Source organism: Chiloscyllium plagiosum, chromosome 6, assembly GCF_004010195.1.
Source record: "Chiloscyllium plagiosum isolate BGI_BamShark_2017 chromosome 6, ASM401019v2, whole genome shotgun sequence".
In the NCBI taxonomy this organism is placed as follows: Eukaryota; Metazoa; Chordata; class Chondrichthyes; order Orectolobiformes; family Hemiscylliidae; genus Chiloscyllium; species Chiloscyllium plagiosum.
In genome coordinates, this window is record NC_057715.1 from 104,424,033 (window position 1) to 104,443,963 (window position 19,931).

Here is a 19,931-nt window from a genome sequence, read left to right on the forward strand (position 1 = left end):
GCGTGGACAGGTTGGACCGAAGGGTCTGTTTCCATGCTGTACATCTCTATGACTCTATGACAGTTTGTACTTTTGCAAATCACTATAAATCTATACCCTTTTGTTCTTGGCCCATTTACAAGCGGAAATAATTTCACCTTATCTACTCTATTCCGACTTTTCATGATTTTGAAAACTTTTATCAAAACTCCTCTTCTCTAAGAAAAACCATCTTAACCACTCCATAATCTAGCCTGATGTGGAGAAGGTTAATTCTTGCAAACCTCTTCTGCACCTCTCCAATGTGTTCACATCCCTCCTAAACTACAGGGCCCACTACTATATGGAATACTCCAGGTGAGGTCTGACAAGTGTCTTGTGCAAGTTCAGCATAACCACCTTGCTCTTGTACTCAAAGACCTATTAATTAAGCCTAGATATTGTATGCTTTATTACTTGCTCCCCCCATCTGTCCTACCCACATTTATTGTGAGATCCCTCTGCACCTACACTCCATTAAAAATTGCACCCCTTATTTTCTATTGTCTCCATTACCACCTCACATTTCTCCACATCGAACCTCATCTGCCACCTTTCTGCTGATTCCATCAACTTGTCTCTGTTCTTATGGAATGCTACTTTTCTACCCTCATCGTTTACAATGTTTCTATACTTTGTCATCCACAACCTTGGGTGTGCAGGGGACAGTTTCAAATCTAGATAATTAATGTATAAATCAGGAATAATAAAGTTACCCAACACCAACCCCTTGGGGAACTCCACTTACAAAGCTTTCTCTGCCCAAAACAATATCCAATGACCATTATATCATTTTCTCATACTCAGACCTGATGCTGCTGAGCCTTTTAACCAACATGCTCTATCTTTTCTGACAAATCTGATGTGTGGCACTACCATGATCATCTTTTGAAGATTCATGTACATTACATCATATTTGGAGTCAGTTAGCTCAGTTGACTGGATGGCTGGTTTGTAACACAGGTGATGCCAGCAGCATGGGTTCTTTTCATGCACTGGCTGAGGTTGCCACGAAAGACTCTTGTACTCAACTTCTTTCCTCGCCTGAGACCTTCACCTCGTGGTGACCTTCACGTTAAACCACACCAGTCATCTCTCAATGTCAAAAGCAATACCCTCATCAATCCTCTCATCTCTTTGAAAGTGTCCAGCAACTTAGTCAAACCATTTCTCCATTATAAATACATTCTGGCAGTTCCTTTTTCCACATGACAATTAATTTTTTCCTGAATAATTGTTGCTAGAAGCTTTTCTACCACTGAAATTGAAGTGAATAGTCTGTAATTGCTGGGCTGATTTTTACAATATTCCTTGCACAAAAGTACAATTACTTAGGATTTGCTAGTACTTTGGGACCTCCCATGTCTATGGAAGAATGGAAGAATACAGCCAATGCCCCTAAAATTTCCACTTTCACTTTTTCAGTATCCTTGAATGTATCTAAATTCTGTTCGTGTTTTTAGATTAGGTTCCCTATATAGTGTGGAAACAGGCCCTTCGGCTCAACCAGTCCACAATGACCCTCCGAAAAGTAACCCTCCCAAACCTATTCCCTTTATTTATCCCTGACTAATACACCTAACTATGGGCAATTTAGCATGGCCAATTCACCTGACGTGCACATCTTTGGACTGTGGGAGGAAACCGGAGCACCTGGAAGAAACCCACACAGACACAGGGAAAGGAATTGAACCCGGGTCCCTGGTGCTGTGAGGCAGCAGTGCTAACCACTGAGCTACCGTGCCGCCCCAAAGTTTTGTTGACTTTAAATAGTGTTAGCTTACCCAACACTATTCCTGATTAATTTTGAACTTTTTAGTGAAAGGGTTTCCTCCTCTGTCATCCTAGCCCAGGTAGCATTCACTTTTTGATAAAGGGACAGATGGAAATTATTACTTTCACACCTCAGTCATGACCCACATGCAAATTCTATTTATGGACACTAATCAGCTTCTCTAATGTGCTTTACCACCTACCCTCTGAATTTTCCATATTTCTTAGCTTTCAATTGTACTTTCCACCTGATACTAGCCAAAAGCAAACTTTTTCTTCTTAATCGTACTTTCTATCTCCTTTTTCAAACCAGGAGCTCTGGATTGGTCAGCCTTACCTTTTGCTTTACAGAGAATTTCCTTTTTTAAAGTTAGCCCGTAGTTTTGCTGTAGTTATTTCCTCTAACCTTTTGTTTCAACTTACCAGCCCAACATCACCCATGCCCCATTGAAGTCCACTTTCCCCCCCAGCTATTTATTCTTATTCTGTATTGCTTATTGTCCTTTTTTAATTGAAACCTTATGACACAGTCACCACTATTCCCAAAATTGTTCCACTCAAACTTGATCTACTTGACCCACCTCATTTTCAAGAACCAAATTAAACATTAAATCTTTTATCACTGAACTGGAAGCTCACTGTAGAAAATTTCCTTCAATATAAATAGGAATGTTTACCCCTCTTCGTACTTTATAGTACTATTATCTCTGTATACATTTGGGTAGTTAAAGTGCTCCATTATAGTTACTCCAATATATGCATTGAATGGCCCACGATGTTTTGCCAAGCATTTATCTTAATCTAAGATCATCCTAACTTACACTTGCCTCAATCTACTGCTGTCCAGCAGTTGATTAAATGTCCCTAATGTCTCTGGCTCTATCACCACCGCTGGCAGTGCATTCCACAAACCCACCAATTTCTGTGTTAAGAACCTACCTCTGACATCTCCCCTATACCTTCCTCCAATCACCTTAAAATTATGACCCCTCGTGACAATTTCTGCCCAGGGGAAATGTCTCTGGCTATCTATTCTATCTATGCCTCTCATTAATCTTACACACCTCTATCAAGTCACCTCTCTTCCTTCTTCTCTCCAGTGTGAAAAGCCCTAGCTCACTCAACCTCTCTTCAAAAGATAAGCCCTCCAATCCAAACAACATCCTGGTAAATCTCCTTTGTGCTCTTAAACTCAATCTCCCTGTTAATGAAAACCAAAATGCCAGACACCTTCTTAACAACCCTATCAACTTGGGTGGCAACTTTGAGGGATCCAAGTACATGGACCCCAAGATCCCACTATTCTTCCACACTGCCAAGGATCCTGTCTTTAACCCTGCATTCAGCATTCAAATTCGACCTTTCAAACTGAATCAATTCACATTTAGCCAGCTTGAACTCCATTTGCGATTTCTCAGCCCAGTCCTGCATCCTGTCAATGTCTAGTTGTCATCTGCAACAGCCCTGGACACAATACCAACGACCTTTGCATCATCGGCAAACTTACTATCACGCCCTTCCACGTCTTCATTCAAGTCATTTATAAAAACTGCAAAGAGTAGAGGCCCAAGACCAGATCCCTGCAGGACCCCACTGGTCACCAACCTTCAGGCGGAACACTTTTCATCCACTACCACTCGCTTGTCTTCTTTCAGCCAGCCAATTCTGTATCCAGATAGCCAAATTTCCCTGTATCCCATATCTCCTAACTTTCTGAATGAGCCTCTGTGGGGAACCTTAACAAATGCCTTGCTGAAATCCATATTCACCATGTTTCCTGTATCTTCCCTGCAGACTTATCCCTCTTAAATGCTTCCTACTAGTTGGCAGTCTAAAAGCACACCGAGCAATACAAGTTCCTAAGCTCTAGCCAAATTCATGCTGCCCTTCAACACTCTGGAATACCCTTAAGCACAGTGATGATGCTCTCCTTAACCAACATCGCCAAACAACCCCTCCTTCCCCATCTTTCTGAACACCTTGTACCTAGGAAAACCCAGTCTTGCCCTTCCTTGAGTCTGTTATCACATCATATTTCCAAATGGTACAGTGCCTGTAACTCCTATTCTTACTCACTACACTGCGTCGATTCACAGTAATCTAGATATGAACCCAGGCCATCTCAGAATCAAGACCATAGGCAACTCTCCACCTGAACAGCATGAGGCTTTATAACATAAACAGAGATTTTAGGGTGATACATTGGGGGAGGCAGTGGTGTAGTGGATTACTAATAAAAAACCCAGGCCAATGTTTGGTGGATATGTGGGTTTCAAAAACCCATGGCAGATGGTGAAATCAGATTTCAATTAAAAATAAAAATGGAATAAAAACTAGCCTCATGGTAACCATACACCTATTGTTAATTGGTTACATCTGTCTGGTTCACTTGTATCTGCCAATCTTACATTGTCTGACCTACATGTTAAAAGAGACCCACAATGTGGATGAATCTTTACCTCTGAGGCAATTATTGCATTGAGGGACAAGTAATCAGTGCTGTCCTGGCCAGTGACACTCATGCCATGAAAAGAAAACAAAATTGACACCTGACAGGTGTTTTAACACTACACTTTTAGAAGTCACATTCTCAGTGCCCTTAGCTCTTGTTCTTTCAACAAGCTTTATGCTCAGTCATCTTAATAGTCCTTTCACAAAGGAGTTAAACTTGATCAATATTTGTCATGATATAAACAAAGTGCTAATGATATTCAGGCATAAATCAAAATATTATGCATTTGTACAACATAAAACTAGTTTCTGAAAAAAACTTCTCAAAGTTTATTCACACCCTTTAAGATTGTATTACTTTCAATTATCTACATCAGAAAAGGTATTTTTAACAAAATTAATCAAAGTGGATATGCCAAAAAGGTAATTAGATGTTTGTTATTCTTTCCTTCACCAGAAACCTTCTTGCTCATTATCTTTTATTTTATTGAAAGAAGCAAATGGAAGAAAGAATCTTAAGTGCATTGGTAGCTTTTCCACAAGCTATGACTGTAGAACTGCACAGTAAGCTCTTCCTACCATTAATAAAAACAAAATGCTGGAGATTGGCAATAAAAGCAGAAAATGCTGGAGAAATTCAGCAGGCCTTGCAGTATCTGTGAAGACAGAAACAATGTCAATGCTTCAAGTCCAATGACTTTTCTTCAAAGCTTTTCCTACTGTTAAGCCTTCACTAATTCACATTAGTGATTCCTCATGATTGTCGTTTGGTTGACTGGCAAGCCTGTCTAACATCAGCATCATAACATTCTAGCAAACATCTGACCACCCTCATCCATAAAGAGCACAAACAAATCACTAACAACCACTAACTCAGTATTTTGAATTTAGGGTTATCAACTTGTAGAATATAAATTTTATTTTAAAATTGTCAATTATAGCTGAGATTTGTAACTGCTGTGCCCGGTTGTCCTGATCACATGTTGTCTTTGTGCAGTGCGACTAATGTAGCTCTACCGTATCAGAATTAAAACAGCAAACTCCAGAATGACAACTAAAAAGATACTATAACACTCTGCAATTCACCGATTGGTATATTGTGACGATAGCGTGTGGAAATATTGAGGGAGAAGACGGTTTTGCAGTTTACGGTTGGCAACTGGTTACATGGCCCTTAATACTACTTTTCATTTGTGCATGTTTAGCCAGTTTATACTGTATTGGTGACTTAACAGTTAATTGTTTGGGTTTATTGAATTTTATGCCTCAGACATGCAATGCTTTGAAAACATTTGGTTATGGGTTCAATCATGTGGCATGCAGAATCCCTTCCAGTCTTGGACTTTGTCTCAGAGTGGGATGCCTCAGTGGTTACACTTTCAGATTTGAATGTAGATATACACAAGATGAAATACTAATTTTAAATATTTACAATATAATTTTCCGTGAGTATCCTATTTTCCTTCTTCAATTTGCCTCTATAATTATGAACATTTCCTAACTAGTGCATTCTTCATGCAATGAAAATATTGTTAATTAGAAGTATTGGGTTGGCTGTTACAGAGAAATGTTAGGCGCTAACTTTAGACTATGTTAGATGCATGCAACAAAACATGTAATTATGGGCATTTATCATTCTGCATGAGAATCTGGCATGCTTAGCTTTAGAAAAAGATGACAGCACTATGCAATACAAACAAGTTGAGGTGTTAGAGGCAACAAAATTAGTTTCTAAATTGAGCAGCTAACCTCTAGGGTCCCATCATCTTGATTTCAAAGATTATTTTTTCATATGATGAACCTGAAATATGTAACGATCTGATTTGAGATAGCTAGTTTACAAAGTTTACAGTAAAATGCACTTGCACATTTTTTCTAAGGTCATTAATTTCTCCTCGAATATTTCACATAGGTAAAGGTTATATTGTTATTTTCCATGTTGAAGGTCATTAATATATGCCACTTCAAATCTCTTCAGACTTTAAATTCAAATGAAATACAACTGATCTTATAAGCACCTAGTAAATTTTAATGGACGTGGATTTATAAGATAGCATTTGAATATCAAAAAATGCTAATCAGAGTCAACCTCCCATACTGAATGAATCTCAATTTCAACCTTTCTAATTGCAACCAGGAGCCTGTACTTCAAGTCATGCAGATTCACTGTTTTTATCTTAAGGGAGAGACCTAGGACTCCAAATATTAATATGGCCAATGTCTATAGACAGCAATGTCAACCAATGAGACTGCATAGTAAATCTAGAATGCAACTCTGCAAGAACCGAACATCTACAAAGTTTCAAAGGAGAACAGCAGGAAATGTGAGCCCTAAGTTTAGACAAAAGCTGCCAAAATAACAAAATCAAAAACCATAAACTAATCAGTGTCTCAAGTTAGACGAGTGGACTGGTGCTTTCAGGACCTAAAGCTCAATTCTAACCAAATCATCAAAGAAAGAATATCAAAGCCATACATTAACATGATTAGTTTGATTAGTTTACATTACAGTGTGGAAACAGGCCCTTCGGCCCAACAAGTCCACACCGACCCATATCCTACATGTACCCCTTAGCTAACACTACGGACAATTTAGCATGGCCAATTCACCTGGCCTGCACATCTTTGGGCTGTGGGAGGAAACCAGAGCACCCGGAGGAAACCCATGCAGACACGGGGAGAACATGCAAACTCCACACAGTCAATCGCCTGAGGCGGGAATTGAACCCAGGTCTCAGGCGCTGTGAGGCAGCAGTGCTAACCACTGTGCCACCCACCAACATGTTGACTAAATCTGAATGAAGCTCACATTTAAATGATGCATTTGCCTTTGAACATTTATCTTCAACTGTTCCATCCAGATTATAACCTACCTAGTTTTACTCATCATTTAAAATAATCTTAAAAAAAGGGGATAGAATGTTCAGGAGTATATCAATGGAAATAGCCAAGTTTCTTGAATGACCCCCATAAGACTTTCCGATTCTTAACTTACACAAATAAGCTACTGGCCTTTACTTCATTCACCAGGTGGCAGTAAACCCTTATTTGCTCCTCTGGTCAGAGAGTTTGTTGTAAACAGAATATTTAACATTTTCTAGGTTAAACCTGTTGTTGCAACCTCAAAAAAGGTCTTTTGCTTGCAAAGTTGTGAAATGAGTGCTGATAATGACATAGTGAGAGAAACAGGGTGAACAGAGCAACCATCAGGGTTGCTCCCGAAACAATGACTGTTGAGTATAATGATTTAAATAATGTAGGAAGAACAAAGAGGGAGACTGGCCAAAATAGAGAGCAGTGTGAAAGTTCAAACAAAAGGGGGAAATAATGATTGGATTACAAAATAAAATAAATGAAACAAAGCAACACTATGAATTAAAATTTTGCTCTTTACATTTTTTAAACCCCTTGAAATATTCAAAGCCTGAACAACATATTCCTAATTGTAGTTTAAAATCAATCAGGTTATAGTCAAACATGTTGGACTATAACCTGATTGATTTTAAACTACAATATAACCTGGTGTTGTGTGATTTTTAACTTTGTCCACCTCAGTCCAGTACTGGCACCTCCAAATCATTCTTAATTATAGTTAACTTTCAACACCAGAGCTTGATTAACAATGTTCCCATTCTGACGGTATTTAAAAATGTAGTTATGCTATGATTACTAGTGAAATAAGTAGTTTGCTTACAAATAGTCATATCATTTAATGTGCAAAGACAGGCTGAAAAGCCAGGTATTGTTTTCACTGGAACATTGGTCTTAGGAGCAGCAGTCAGTCTTTTGGTACTTCAAACCTACTCTACCATTCACTAAGACATTGGCTGATTTAGTAGTGGCCTTAAATCTCACTTTGTCTTCCCTAGTCTCACTTATCTATCTTCTCTATTAGCTTTCTCTTATTCTTAATTAGTTGCCCATGGTTCCAGTTTTCCCCACGGGAGGCAACATCATCCCAGTACCCAGATATCAAGTCCCCCCCCCTTAGGAGCTTCTATGTTTCAGTAAAATTACCACTTATTTTTCAAAACTCCAATGGGGCACAGATCCATCATGTACAATCTTTCCTCATAAGATAGCCACTTCATCCATGAATCAGTTGACAATTCAACTCAAAGCAAATTCATGTAACCACTTATCTGCTCCTCGTCTGAAGTTGATGCATGTTTAAATGAATTCGTTAGTCTCACCATTATTTTAACGAATTCTGGACCAATCCACATTGTAATGTAATGTAATGTAATTATCATTACGTTTGAGGTAGCTGTTTACAGATACTTAAAGCAACACAATTAGAATTTATGCATTCTGACCTCAAAGCAATGTGCAAACACACAAAAGCATTTCATTTGCAGTGAACTTGTGGCTTTGAAAGCAATGAAAATGCATTCTCCCTTTTGACTTAAATTGTACTATAGTGTCATACAGCCATCACCAGCCTCTCCTATTACATTTCCCTATTTAAAAAAAATAATAAATATCAAACTGCAATAATGAACCAAAGCTGTACAAGGATAACTCAGAAGTATCTCATTCGGCATTATGATAAATACTGGAATTGAAATTTAAAATGCATGGAAAATGAATTATTCCTGCCCCTCTCAATTATTGAGAGCAAGAGCTTGATTCAAACTTAACCAAATGCATACTTAATCTAGTAAGCAATGACGCAACCATAAGCCGAAATAAACTAATACTTGCTGCTCAAGGAAGCTGTCAGCCTTTGCTATAACTCTCATGATTACACATGATAAAAAAATTAAAGACAAGCTCAAATTTCAGACATTATTGTTGCTTGGGACCTAACCTTGTACGAAATGAGCGATTTCATTTGAAAATTGATTGCAGCATGTAATGTACACCTATTATACAAAGAAGAAAGTGTGGGAAGAATGGATTCCAAATGCCAACATGATCAATGCACATGCAAGTGTTGAACTTCATCTGAATTAATACTACTTCTTATTCCTTTCTCACTCTTGCTGGGAAAACAGTGATTTAAATCTGAAATGAGCCAAACATATACACAATACACCAAACAAGGAGGTTGGCAGGCATTCAGTGAAAACAAACATGTTTGATGGGGTAGGTGAAAGTTAGATAGTTTCATGCTGTGTTTTTTAAAAAAAAAGTTTTCAGATTTAATTATTTACACAACAGCTATATTGTTGGCCATACTTGCAGAAATAATGGGTGTAAAATTGGCCTTTGGCAGTAATTCAGAACTGGCAATAGTGAGCCTACTGCCAGTTTTAACATCACTAGATCTTGCTTTCAATTAGTTTCAATGGAAAACACAGAGCACTGATATTGCGAACTGCCACAGACTAATTTCATTCTCATCACACTTAAAACAAAGATGACCATGTAGTTACTTAAACTCGAGGATTTTATGATGAGAACAACTGCAGTATGTTCAGACTAATTCAGATTAGAATTCAACATGGTTAACGAGTTACTAGCTGCTATTAAAATTAGCAATCTTCTGGGATGTAGATTGCAGGACTAAATATATTTGAAGCAGGACCTCTCAATGCAAATTACAATCAAATTGATTAGATTTGAAATCGAGTCAGCATTCTACAAGCAAATAGAACACCATTTTGCACACAGTAAGGTGCCATTAAAGCCAATCAAAATTAAAGAAAGAACAAATAATCTATTTTTGCTGACACTGGCTGAGGCAAGAATGTTCATCAGGACACAGAATAACTTCATACTCTTCAAGTTTTGCCATGGTATCTTTTATACAGACTTTGGTTGAACGTCTCATCAGAAAGGTGATTATTTTTAATAATGTAGTACTTAATATGGCAGTCCTACTCTTATTTATGAATACTGTAAGCAGTAAATAAAACCTAGGGACAATTCAGAGCTTTCTTCAGTCATCATCCCTTTCTAAATCTAATTGTAGAAAAAATCTTTCAGTGCAGTTAGGCAATTTGTTGCAAATTCCATCATTCTAAATCAGTCTCGTATATGAAACATTGTCAAATATCATACAAGACCTGCATCAACCAAATAGAGTCACCTCCAAAGAGAATTTCTGCAGATTTGTAAAATATAGTCAATTACTTTTAAAGTCCATACTAATTTCATTCTCAAGAGGAATTGTCAAAACTTATGATCAGCAAAGAAACAAATCTAAAAAGGGTGAACAAGACCCTCAAACACTCACCTGTTGAATTATGCTTGCAATAAAATGCTTACTGTAGCGTTCTAACAAGTAACTTTCTAAGATGGGAAACGTAAATTGCAAGTTAAAACATCTGCGAAGAGTGACTGTGAATTTCCACTCTGCAATTGTTTATCACTATCAGTTTTACTATTGCTCAGAAATTTCAGTTTGCATTTTCTACAAGTGTCTTTGAACAGATTTCAATTTTTCTCTTAATTTTATCTTTTTTTTCCTCTCCTGCATCTACCAGTCTCTGCAAAGCAGCAACTGTATTTCTACAATTTCTTTTCCCCCTGTGTTCAGAAGTATGATTTACAAAATACAAAGTCATTGTAGTACAACTATGTTACATGCTACACTGGTGTCTGACTAGGTTTCTTTTAAAGGGCTTTACAAAATAGTTATAACTTTCTGCACAATAATGATGCTTCCTGAAAGCATTAGGATGGTATGCAGGTTATGTAAATTGGTTTCTAAACCCCTTTTCTAGATTTTAACTGGACTATAAATACGAAGAAAGGTACCTAAAGCTTGGAAAGTAATCGGCATTGTAGAACACATTCTACTCCACTACATGTTTTCGTTTTACCTCACGTGACACATTTATAGGATTTACACAATTAGCATAGCATTCAGTAAACAATAAAAGCATGACAAACATTTCCAAGTTTGATTTCTACTATCAATAACACTTGTGGGAGTAACGAGTTTTCTTTTGCACAGGCAAGCATCTAACTCAACAACAGAAGAGGAAATTTAACTACTTCAAATTTGATTTTAATAAAAAAATGCAGGTTCCAATTTCCTGTACATTAGCAGCCATTCTTCACAGCATTTAAGATATACAAACATGATGAGTACTATATTAAAAAAGCAACATTTTCTCTTCAAATGCATGCCAAACTACTCATTTCAAATTTCTATTAAGAAGTTTCAGCAATTTGAATTGTTTGCTATCCATCCAAGTTGAACTCAAGTTTTATTTTAAAATAGAATGGTAAAACTGTGCATAATATGTAAAATCCAATCTTATTTCAGGATGCCTACCCCTTTTATTCAGCATCAGATAACTCAATCTGATAAACACATGTTGCATTGAAGTGCACTTTGTAGAGGGGAAAAAAAAATGCATGTCACCAAATAGATACGATGTACCTAATTGTAACAATATTTACGTTAAAAAAAAAATCAATAGAGGTACAAAATTCAAAATGACAACAGAATATACTGGTAACACTCAGTAGGTCTGACAGCTTCCATGGGAGAAACAGTCAATATTAACTGGCTGGATTGCAGCGATGTGAATGTAAGTAAAGCAATAAAGAAATAAGGGGGAAAAAAAAGAGAACCAACAGAAAAAGAAATGAAATGAAGGCATTGTTTATGATCTATTATCATCACACTGTGTTGAACAGATGCTCGTAACCAATCATGTCTTTTGTTTCTTTTCCTAGTATAATGCCTTGATTTGGAGATGCCAGTGTTGGACTGGGATATACAAAGTTTAAAAAAAAAATCACAACACCAGGTTATAGTACAACAGGTTTATTTGGAAGCACTAGCTTTCGGAAGCAGTGCTCCTTCGTCAGGTGGTTGTGGAGTACACAATTGTAAGATACAGAATTTATAGCAAAAGGTTACAGTGTGATGTAACTGAAATTATACATTGAAAAATACATTGATTGTTTGTTAAGTCTCTCAGCTGTTAGAATGATCATGTTAGTTTCTCTTCTTTGATATGTAAATCACAAAACTTTTTAGAAAAAAGTTACATTCTCAGGTTAACTTTAACAATTGGCGTCAGCCCAGATAATGTGTTGAAGATATTAGCCCTCCTGTGTGCTGTTGCCTGTGCCATAATGTTCAGACTGATTGAGGGGGGTAGGGGCAGGGCACGATGGCTCAGTGGTTAGCACTACTGTGTTACAGCACCAGGGACCCAGGCTCGATTCCAGCCTTGGGCGACTGTCTGTGTGGAGTTTGCATAGTCTGTGTGGGTTTTCTCCCACAGTCCAAAGATGTGCAGGTCAGGTAAATTGATGCATTAGTCAGAGGGAAATGGGTCTGGGTGGGTTACTCTTCAGAGGGTCGGTGTGGACTTGTGTCGAAAGGATTGTTCCCACACTGTAGGGAATCTACTATAATCTTTTAAGGGCGACATGGTGGCTCAGTGGTTAGCACTGCTGCCTCACAGCACCAGGGTCCCAGGTTCGATTCCAGCTTCGGGCAACTGTCTGTGTTGAGTTTGCACCTTTCTCCCTGTGTCTGCGTGGGTTTCCTCTGGGTGCTTCGGTTTCCTCCCACAGTCCAAAGATGTGCAGGTCAGGTGAATTGGCCATGCTAAATTGCCCATAAAAGCGTTAGGTGAATTAGTCAGAGGGAAATGGGTCTGGGTGGGTTACTCTTCTGAGGGTCAGTGTGGACTGGTTGGGCCAAAGGGCCTGTTTGCACACTATAGGGAATCTAATCTAAAAAATTAATTCACAGAACCTTATATGGATTCATGCAGTTTCTGAGCAAAGTACAATGTAACTCTGCAAGTACAATTCACCCACAAATGTATAAGCATATGTGCACATGTACATATGGGTGTGTATTTTTCAATACATAATTTAAGTTACATCACACTGTAAACTTTTGCTATAAATTTTGTGTCTTACAATTGTGTACTCCACAACCACCTGATGAAGGAGCAGCGCTCCGAAAGCTAGTGCTTTCAATTAAATGGGTTGGACTATAACCTGGTGTTGTGAGATTTTTAACTTTTTACAGCATGAATCTTGTTCAATTTACGGAGGAACCTCAATTATCCGAAAATCAGATTATCCGAAGGAGATCTGGAGGTCCTGACAGAAACATTACACCAAAGACGTGTGTCCAACACTGATTGCATCTTTTGTTTACAGTGATTAAACGTGCTGCCAAGAACAGTCCTGGACTGATGGTAGTGGAGGCACCGTCTTTAAAAGACTGACTTCCTGCCCCCCTCCTGGCAGAGTTGGATGGAGTTTGTGGGGGTGGGGGGTGCAGTGCTGGACAGGGTTGGGAGACGGCAGAGTTGGATGGGGTTAGGGGGTGCGCAGGCGAGGTGTGGTGTTGGACTGGGTTGGGGGTGCGGCGTTGGATAGGGTTGGGGGTGCGGGCATGGGGTGGTGTTGGAGGGCAGGCAGGGGCTGGAGTTGGGGGTTGGACGGGTGCTCGTGCGCGCTTTGATGCTGCCTTATCTCCTGAACAGGGAGCAGACTTTACAGAAAGCTCCGGGCCCCAGAGGAATGGCTTTGAATCGATTAACCGAGTAATCAATTATTCGAACGAAACAATGCCCGCCCATCTCATCCGGATAATCGAGGTCCCTCTGTATTCTTATTGTCCACCTCAGCACAGGCCTTCACTTTCACTTGCCAAAAACTTTACATTTAACTTTCAAGAATAATACATAGAAAACAAAATGAACCCAAGTTCAACAAAAGCTATTAGTTCATTTATCCACTTAGCTCCTGAAGGCTAAATTTCCTCAGTTGTGATGAGAAGTCATACAACTGAAACTGCAACTGTTTCTTTCTCCACAGATGCTGTCCTGACTTGCTGAGTACTTTCAATATTTTCTGCATTCATTTCGGACTTTTTGCATTTGCAGCTGTATTCTAAAATGTCAACCATGGGAATATAAAGGTCAGTCTTTTGTTTAAAAAAAATGCGGATGGTAGAAATCCAAAACAAAAACAAGAACTTGCTGGGAAACCTCAGCAGGTCTGGCAGCATCTGTGGAAAGAAAATAGTGACGCTTTCTCAGAATTGATTGCAGTTAGGAAAAGACCAGTATATATACTGACGATAGGGTGGGGTGAGGGGGAAGGAGTAATCGATAAATGGAGATGAAGTCTGGAGAGAAGGAGAATAACAGATGGACAGAAGAATGGGTAAAGGTTAACCTGGGGGGAATCAATAGCTGCTAATGGGGACCATTAGTAACTGACAATGCAATGGCTGTGGTAGCAGTCCAAGGTGATGGCAAAGCCTGGTGCATGGGTGAAGGTGCTCAGGCACTAAAATTATTGAACTCTATATTGAGTCCCAAAGGTTGCAGTGTCCCCAAGCGAAAAGTGAGATGCTATTGTTTTGTTGTTTGTAAACAAAAGCTATTAGTTCATTTTCAGATCTTGAACAAAACAAGGTAAATTTAGTTAATGAGCAGTCTCTCACCCGTCATTCCAGTTTTCATTTGCTGCTTCTTCAGCCACCAGATTTTCATATTCTTGTAAAGCATACCTCTCCCAGTCAGTCATTTCTGGCCCGTCATTCTCCACATCCTATTTCCACGAAATCACAGAGGAAACCATAAATGTGTATAACTTGTTTAAATACAACATATGTTCAACAGCTCAAATCAGGGTATTATAACATTTCTCCAAGTTCTGGAAACAATCTTGTTTGTCTGTACATCTCTGTACAGATTATCAATTTCAGTTTGTGCAAGATCACTCAGTTTGACGAACACCACACTTGGGCAACTTAAGGTGTAATGGGAAACTCAGTACAGATGGGTTTTCCTGGATCAAAGTTTTAATTGGAAAATTGGAAATTCTGCTTTCACCTGTTTCTATCAGCCATCTGCTACTAAACTAAATCTCTAACTAGCATGGGTTTACAATGCTTTCTTCATTTTTGTCTAATGACTTGCATGAATATTTTGTATATCTTGTAAATAACTTTCAAGAACAACACCACATATAAAACAAATGAATTCAAGTTCAACAGGAGGTTAATTTCCCCTTTTATCCACTTAGTTCCAGAGGTCAAAAATAACTTCAGCAGAACCTGAGAAAAATAGAAGGAATTTTCTGTTTTAAAAAGATGACGGCTTGAAGTTGGTTCTTGACAACACATGATACATCATCCTAAAGAGAACAAGGATAAGCCTGACCATTAACACAGGATAAAATGCCCAGTAGAACAACGATGGGTATGAGAAGTAGCAACGATTCACAGCAATTCTCATGCATTCCTGAGTTGGAATGTTCCTCAAGAATGGATAGGACCAATATGATATGGAATGCTTCCAAAAATAAAATGTCCATATTCACAAAATGGGATATTGTGTGGAAATCCACAGAAGGCTCCCTGGTCCATCCAGCATATTGGCTCATAAAGAGCTCTCCAGTCTAATTGCAGTTTACACTTCTTGAGGCGTAAAGTATACATCCAAATACTGTACATTTCCTAACTGCAGAGAGCGTATGTCTTTAACCCTTTTCCATGCCTTCATATACTTTTGCATATTGGTCCAGCAGCAGCAATCCAAAATCACAGCATATAAGTTGACCCCCTTTCCAGTTATGATATATCTTACACATCGGTGTATTATCACTCCACAAATGCATGTTTTACTTACTGACCCCCTATGACTCAATCCAACAATAAGCAGGCAACACAGGCTGTATTATGAAGATGTGCAGACTTGCCCACTCCTTGCATCAAATGCTGATGATACTTTTAAAATGGCAACTCTCAACAGTTCTGTTTTATATTTATATGCTGACTCCCATTTTTGGGACAATTTTGAGGCTTCAAATGCTGACTCGTACATTAAAATCTACAGTAATTCAGAACCTCAGCTTCTCAAGGGCAGCTACATGCTGGCTGGCGAGCAAGCGACGCCCACATTCCCACAAAGTGAATTTGAAAAAAAAAAAATCAGCATTCTTAGAGATATTTGACCAGTAGCAAAGTCTATTCTATGCCAACAAGTCATCGGCAAAGAATCTTTAGCACTTGAGCCAAAAGGTGTGGCAACTCTTGTCCCATTTGTAGCAGCTGAACAACATCCATTCCTGTGACCCAGAATCAATACTTATACCATCACTTCATAGCCTATAATACACTAAGATTAAACGGTCAGCAGGGAGAATAAGCAGATGGTAAAAACAGCCTGTTGCAGAGTCTCAAGGCCACCCCAGAGCAGACAGCCTTAAGCTCTTACACACAGAAGTCAACAGCACCCTGATGGCAGCAAAGTCAGACAAAGAGCAGGAGCTGATGAAATTTACCCAAAATTTCTGAAGTATATTCCATTACAGAGAAAGCAGCTGTTTATTCACATTCGAGCACAAGCACCATTCCAAAGACATGGTGCCATTCTCAGACAATCACCACTATCAAACCAGGAAAAAAAGTCAATTGAGAAAACAGTCTAAGTCCTACCCTGAAGGCAGCAATGTCCACCAAATGGGAAGGTTTTCACACCACAACTATTCCAAGTAGGTTCTAACATGGACTTCATATTATAGATTACCAGAAAAGCCTGAAGACAGGAATTGTCTTTGTTGACTTATCCTGTGCTTATGGAAATGTGCCTGCATACAAGGTAGACAATTTTGGACTGGCAGGAGGTGAAGCTTTAGACAGTGTAGGAGAATGGTCCAAGAAATGGCTGATGAAATTCAATGTGAGCAAATGTGAGGTCTTGCACTTTGGAAAAAAGAACACCGGCAAGGACTATTTTCTAAATGGTGAGAAAATTTATAAAGCCAAAGTACAAAGGGATCTGGGAGTGCTGGTACAGGATTCTCTAAAGGTTGATTTGCAGGTTGAGTCAGTGGTTAAGAAAGTGAATGTAATGTAGTAATTTATTTCAAGAGGGTTGGAATGTAAAAACTGTGAGGTGCTAAGACTTTATAAAGCTCTGGTTAGGCGCCATTTAGAATACTGGTGTCCAGTTTTGGGCCCCACATCTCAGGAAGGACATACTGGCTCTGCAGCCTGTCCAGCAGAGATTCACATGGATGATCCATGGAAAGGTATGCCTAACATACAATGAGCAGCTGAGGATCCTGGGATTGTATTTGTTAGAGTTCAGAAGGTTGAGGGGAGACCTGATAGAAACTTACAAGATAATGCATGGCTTAGAAAGGGTGGATGCTGGGAAAGTGTTTCCATCAGGTGGGGATACTAGGACCCGTGGGCACAGCCTTAGAAGCAGAGGGGGGTCAATTTAGAACAGAAATGAGGAGACATTTCTTCAGCCAGAGAGTGGTGGGCCGGTGGAATTCACTGCCATGGAGCACAGTGGAGGCTGGGATGTTAAATGTCTTCAAGGCAGAGATTGATAAATTCTTAATCTCGCAAGGAATTAAGGGCTATGGGGACAGTGTGGGTAAGTGGCGTTGAAATGCCCATCAGCATAATTGAATGGCTGAGTGGACTTCATGGGCCGAGTGGCCTTACTTTCACTCCTATTTCTAATCATCTTATGGAAATTTCTTCACTTAGAGAATGGTGAGCATATGGAATTCTCTGCCACAGAAAGAGGTTGAGGCCAAAACATTGAATGTTTTTAAAGAGTTAAATATAGTTATTGGGGTTAAAAGATATATCGAAAAGGGCATGGTGAGAAAGCAGGAACAGGGTACAGAGTTGGACAATCAAGTATGGTTACACTGAATGGAGCAACAGGCTCAAAAGGGTTGAATAGCCTACTCTTGCTCCTATTTAAGATGTTTTATGTTTCTAAGCTTCAGCTCAGAGATCCATTCCTGTGGAATCACAACTATTCATGTTGCATCAGCTGAAGCTGTTGAATGGATTGTTAACCCTGACATTAAACTATACTTGCTTTCTCAGGCAAATGGATTTTTAAGAAAAAAAAACAATTCTGCATTATCCCCAACAGTGCAATGATATTACAACTAAGGCTGGGGATGCATGGTCACAACCTGGTGCTGGTTCAGGAAAGAGTCAAACAGATGGGTGCTAGCATTGTCAATTTCATCCACGTATCTGGTATTATCATGTGATTGCAACTACTTTCCTAGCAGCACTGTTGGTGCACCTAACCCCCCAGCCCAGCCCCCACCATGACTGTAATATTTCATGGCAACAGCTTCCCACCACCTTCTCAAAGACAATTAGGGATGCACAATAAATGTTGGCCTAACCGGCAATGTCCAGTGAAAGAACACAAAATAAAATCTCCAAACTGGTGGCACTGCAAGATAGTGAGATTCTGTCGTGGTTAGTGCTAATAAGAGAGCGTAGAAAACTCTTTCATAGTTACAATAACATATCTAGATAGAGTAGGTAGAAACATTATCCTAAGGGATATGGTTAGAGGACTTGAAGATAGGCAGATTTGAGGAAAAATAAATGTATCAAACATAACAATTACCCTAGGAATAGAAAATGGATCCTTCTGCTCATGTTCCAGATACTTGCCGATGTTAAAAAGGGTGTCAAAAAATACATTTGCCATCTTGCACTTCTTTAAGTCATGAAGTGTTATTTTTCCTGTGGAAACAAATTGGCAGTTAATTTCATGGAAGTGAAGAAACCATTCTAACAGTACAGATTAAACATACAGTACATTAATTTATACTCTCAGACAGCTTAGAGTTTATCCAGTGATGGTCAGATGAGGGAAGTATTAATGTTCTTGGTGTGCACTGTGTTAACTGAATCTCAACAGGGCAGTCTACATACTGCAGTGATAGTCACATGGATTGGCATCTACTGACCCCCAATTAAAAGTACACACACAAGTGTCAAGAGAGGTCAATATCAGGTTAGCCAAGACTCCCCCCTTTTTAAATAAAAGTGTGAGAAAGTTAGCAAGTAAAATACTTATGGATACACATTTCTTTTTGGATCACTTGTACAATAAATCTTGAATATTGCTGAAAGAAAGGATACATTTTGTCGAAAGGTTTTCCCTGGAAATTACCAGGACAATTCAATAGCAAATTAAACAGAAGACGTATATACATTATGAGTGGAGTGTGGGGATTGGTTGGAAAGTGGACTCTGATTGGTAGAGGCCTTGGAGAATACACCAGCAAATGACAACCGAGAGTTTAATGGTCAGGCTTTGTTTAAATTTTTATACTAGACAAGGTGACATGATTTCTCAGGCAATGCTCTCCGAAATTAAGATTCTCTATTTTTATCGAGTTCAAACCGGTGCAGTGTGTATATATTTCTTTTCACCTACAAATAAGCAGCCTTTTGTATTACCAAATGTATATTTCATATTGCCACACTATGAGCCCAACTCAGACCTGAATTGGCTATCAGCACAATTTGTTGCATACTCTGGATTATTCAGCTAATCATGTAATCACATCTAATGTCATACACTATGTTGAGAGTTTTGCATGTGTGGACTGGTTGTTTACAGCCAGTACAACGCCTGTTGCAAACAGCTACAGATATGTTGTTTGATACCACCTGCCAGCCTTTGGGATCTATAAGGAGAAAGTGAGGTCTGCAGATGCTGGAGATCAGAGCTGAAAATGTGTTGCTGGAAAACGCAGCAGGTCAGGCAGCATCCAGGGAACAGGAGAATCGACGTTTCGGGCATAAGCCCTTCTTCAGGAATGAGGAAAGTTTGTCCAGCAGGCTAAGATAAAAGGTAGGGAGGAGGGACTTGGGGGAGGGGCGTCGGAAATGTGATAGGTGGAAAGAGGTCAAGGTGAGGGTGATAGGTCAGACGGGGGTGGGGGCGGAGAGGTCGGGA

The 19,931-nt window shown here is 39.1% G+C and overlaps 1 protein-coding gene across 1 annotated transcript in view; it reads right to left on the reverse strand.

Moving 5' to 3' along the window:
* The window catches only part of ppp2r3b (protein phosphatase 2, regulatory subunit B'', beta), a 138,093-nt gene that overhangs the window by 5,470 nt on the left and 112,692 nt on the right, over window positions 1-19,931 (reverse strand). Inside the window, exons 12-13 of the mRNA XM_043692333.1 lie at window positions 18,588-18,706; window positions 14,627-14,733 (exon numbers count right to left, since the gene is read on the reverse strand). Coding sequence (XP_043548268.1) covers window positions 14,627-14,733; window positions 18,588-18,706 — 226 coding nt within the window. The remainder of the gene's footprint in view (window positions 1-14,626; window positions 14,734-18,587; window positions 18,707-19,931) is intronic.